The sequence below is a fragment of the Morone saxatilis genome, unplaced genomic scaffold (assembly GCF_004916995.1).
Source record: "Morone saxatilis isolate NCDOM2014 unplaced genomic scaffold, NCSU_SB_2.0 Contig20, whole genome shotgun sequence".
Classification (NCBI taxonomy): domain Eukaryota; kingdom Metazoa; phylum Chordata; class Actinopteri; family Moronidae; genus Morone; species Morone saxatilis.
In genome coordinates this window covers 3,330,997-3,334,288 of record NW_023339763.1, presented here as the reverse complement: position 1 = coordinate 3,334,288, position 3,292 = coordinate 3,330,997, and the positions used below count along the sequence as shown (strand labels likewise).

The following is a 3,292-nucleotide window of genomic DNA, read 5'->3' as shown; positions in this document are numbered from 1 at the left end:
CAGTGGGACTTCCTGGTAGAATAAAGATAAAATAAATAAATAAATATAAAATAAATATGTTCCTTGTTTTGTATATTTATTTATATGCTATAACATCATAATTTCCCTTCGGGGATAAATAAAGTATTTCTATCTATCTATCTATCTATCTATCTTATCTATCTATCTATTCTATCTATATCTATCTATCTATCTTAGACTTAACTTCTCTTTATTGATCCTTTTGGGATGACTCCCGCAAGGAAATTGAATTTCCAGCAGCTTACAAAAACAGTGGTAAAAAAATAAAGAGGTGATAAAAAAGAAGAATACAGGTACAACATACAACAAGTGAAGCAAAAAACCTTTGCCTAGATAGTAAGAGAAGTAATGACAATAAGACAGTACAGCAATAGAACATCTTAGAATTATATATAGAAAGTAGAGATAAGAATAAAAATAAAAAAAGATAAAATTCACGGAAAATAAAATCAAATAAGATAAATGTAAATATAATATTTAAACTATTTTAAAAATAAACTAATAAACTAACAAACCCTTAAAAACTAAAAGCACTTTTTTTTTTTTTTCCCTCCATCGCTTTTATTTTGAAAGTAGCAACGCACTTTTACGGCGGCGTCCAGAAAAAAAAAGGGGGGGTTTTATTTTGAAAAACCCGACAAAGGAAGAGTCCGAGTAACGGTCGTCCAGCTTGACGCCGCGTCTGTTTTCTGTTCCCCGGGGCCACACAGTGTTTCCAACGGGACTCAACGCACTGTTTACCGGACTCACCATGACCGCTTGACCGAGGGAAAAGCCTCGAAATAACCCTCCTCCCGCCTGCGCTACCGTCGACACAAAACTTTCCCCACATATAAAAAACTTTCGTCTTTCGTGTAGTTTTTATGTCAAGGAATAAGGATGCAACCCCCACCGAGAAAGGTGAGTTTTTTCTCTCCCTCTCTCCCCCCTTCTCTCTCTCTCTCTCTCCCCCCCTCCTCTCTGCCGTTGTAGCCGTTGGAGCTACTTGTGTCTGGAAACGTTCTCGACGAACTGCTGCACACTTTTTTCTTTTCTTTTTAAAATAAATGGTTAAAAAGTGTGCTTTTTGTTGCTGGTTGGTTGGTTTTTAAACTCTTCTCTGTTCGTCTTACAAGTTAGACTTTAAAAGGCAGCGAAGAAACGGACGAAAAGAGAGAAAAAAGCCCCCATGTGCCACAGTTTTTAAGGAGAATAGCCCCGTTTAAACGTGCCCCCCGTTCCCTCTCGAACCGAGCGCTGCCAAACCGCGTTCAAAATGCGGCGGGTTTAAAACGTTTATCGGTTTTTATTCGGGTTCCGCTCGGAAAACAACTTCGCATTTGTGAAGCAGCATCGGTACCGGGGTGTTGTGTTACATCGGCGTGCAAGTGGTTCACCGAGCGACTCTTTAAGTTGAAGTAAATATCAGTTTGGTTCACGCTGCTCCCGTTGCCATCCGCGGCTCTGGCTGGCTGAGCGGAGCCAGGTTGTGGCAGCAGCAGGCGCAGCAAAAGTTAGGATTTTATCCAGGTGAATTAAAGTTTTTTAGTGTTTAATGTGTGCCGAATTTGAGATTACATCCACATGTATTAAAAAAAAAACTCAAATTAATCCATAATCTGTCATTTGAGTATGTTTGGCGCCGTTGACGTGGAAATTGACAGATTTGTTTATGTAGTTTGGTTCTTTTTTTTTTCTTATACAAGAAAGTCTTGGGGGTGAAAAGAAGAAGAAAAAAAAAAACAATCCTGGCCGTCAAAAGTGTATTTAAAGCCTAACTTAAAAACTCAAGAGTGAACAGAAGACTTCAGCGTTTGAGTTTAATAAATGATGGTTGAATTAAAGAATAGAAATCCAAGAAAAGTTTTGGTTCTGTGCGAAAAAATGTTTCATGTGGGATCATATTTCAAAAACATGGCTCAGCACAGAGAGAGACCATTTACACCCCAGTACGTTTGCACAGCAGTCACATAAATGCAGGTTTTTACTGTTTTTTATGTTGAATTTAAAGATATGTGGACTGTTAAAAGAATATATGGATAATTAGTTTGTGTCCTCGAACATTTGGGTGCATTTAAACCTAAAATATATGTTTTTTTTCTGTAAAATTATAGTCGTAAAGTTAAAACAGACTCTGTAAACCTGCCAAAATGCAACTAATGGTTGTTTTTAATTATCTGTTAGTCTGCAGAGGAAGTGTTTGGTCCATTAAATGTCAGAAATCCTCCCGACTGAGGAGCCTAAACTAAGGAATATTTGGTATTTCTGCTTGAAAAATGACTTTAATGATTAATCGATTATTCTCTTTTATTGATTTAACCCGATGTTTCACTTCTTGATTAATTCATTTTGTAGTTTTAGTCCAGAATGTAAAAATATATCACATTTTCTTCGACTTTAAGAAGCACAACTAGTGAATATTTCTTTTTTTGTGTGTTAAAAATGGAGTTTATTGCTCTAATTTGAGCATTAAACTTTAAATAAATGAACTTATGTGGAGGTCAGCTGTTATAAATAACTTTTATTTCACATTTATTCTCTTTTAAAGAGTTAATAAGATGGTATTAAGGTAATTAGATGCAATTAATACAAGAATACAACACCAGAGCACCAAAAGTGTATTAATCCGCCGCTGAAAATAGTCCCCAGCAGCTGCGTTGCTGCAATGTTTGTGTCTTTTTTTAAAGAAACTATAGACTAACACCTGGATTCTCAATTAATATATATTAAAGATGCTGATTATTGTTCATAAAGCGTCAGAAAATCCTAAAAAGAGTCCAAAGTAACGTATTTAAACCGCTTTTCTATCTGTCTAACTGTCATAAACCAAATATATTGAGTTTATTATCATAGACGACAAACAAAACCATGAAATCCTCACATTTAAAAAAAGTTGTACAGGATACTAATTGATCTAACGGCCAATTAGAAACCCAGAGAGGCTTTTTAAAGTGCAGAAATAAACTTTCTAATAACCCGTGTTCTCCTCCTCTTCAGGTCCGGGTCACGCAGGAGCTGAAACACACTCACGCAGAGCAGATGAGCCGGTTACACATCAAACACCAGACCGAGTGTGACCTCCTGGAGGACCTGAGGTGAGCGGTCGGAGGTCAAACTGGACCGGAAAGAGAAACTAAACACTTTCAGGCTGTTGGGAAAGTTTCCCCAGAGGTCCCGAACACTCAGTCCTTCCACTTGAAGTCGTTTCTCTCGTTGAAAAGAAGCCGTCGAGGTGAAAACGTAACGTAAATATAGGCCTGTCGCGATAAATTGTCCCAGAAATTATTGCGAT

The 3,292-nt window shown here is 37.2% G+C and overlaps 1 protein-coding gene across 1 annotated transcript in view; it reads left to right on the top strand.

The window, feature by feature from the left end:
• Nucleotides 1-673: 673 nt before the first annotated feature.
• Nucleotides 674-3,292, top strand: part of LOC118331560 (F-BAR and double SH3 domains protein 2-like) — a gene marked incomplete in the record, with an annotated part of 27,942 nt that continues 25,323 nt past the window's right edge. The window contains 2 exon segments of the mRNA XM_035666592.1: nt 674-921; nt 2,998-3,095. Coding sequence (XP_035522485.1) covers nt 901-921; nt 2,998-3,095 — 119 coding nt within the window.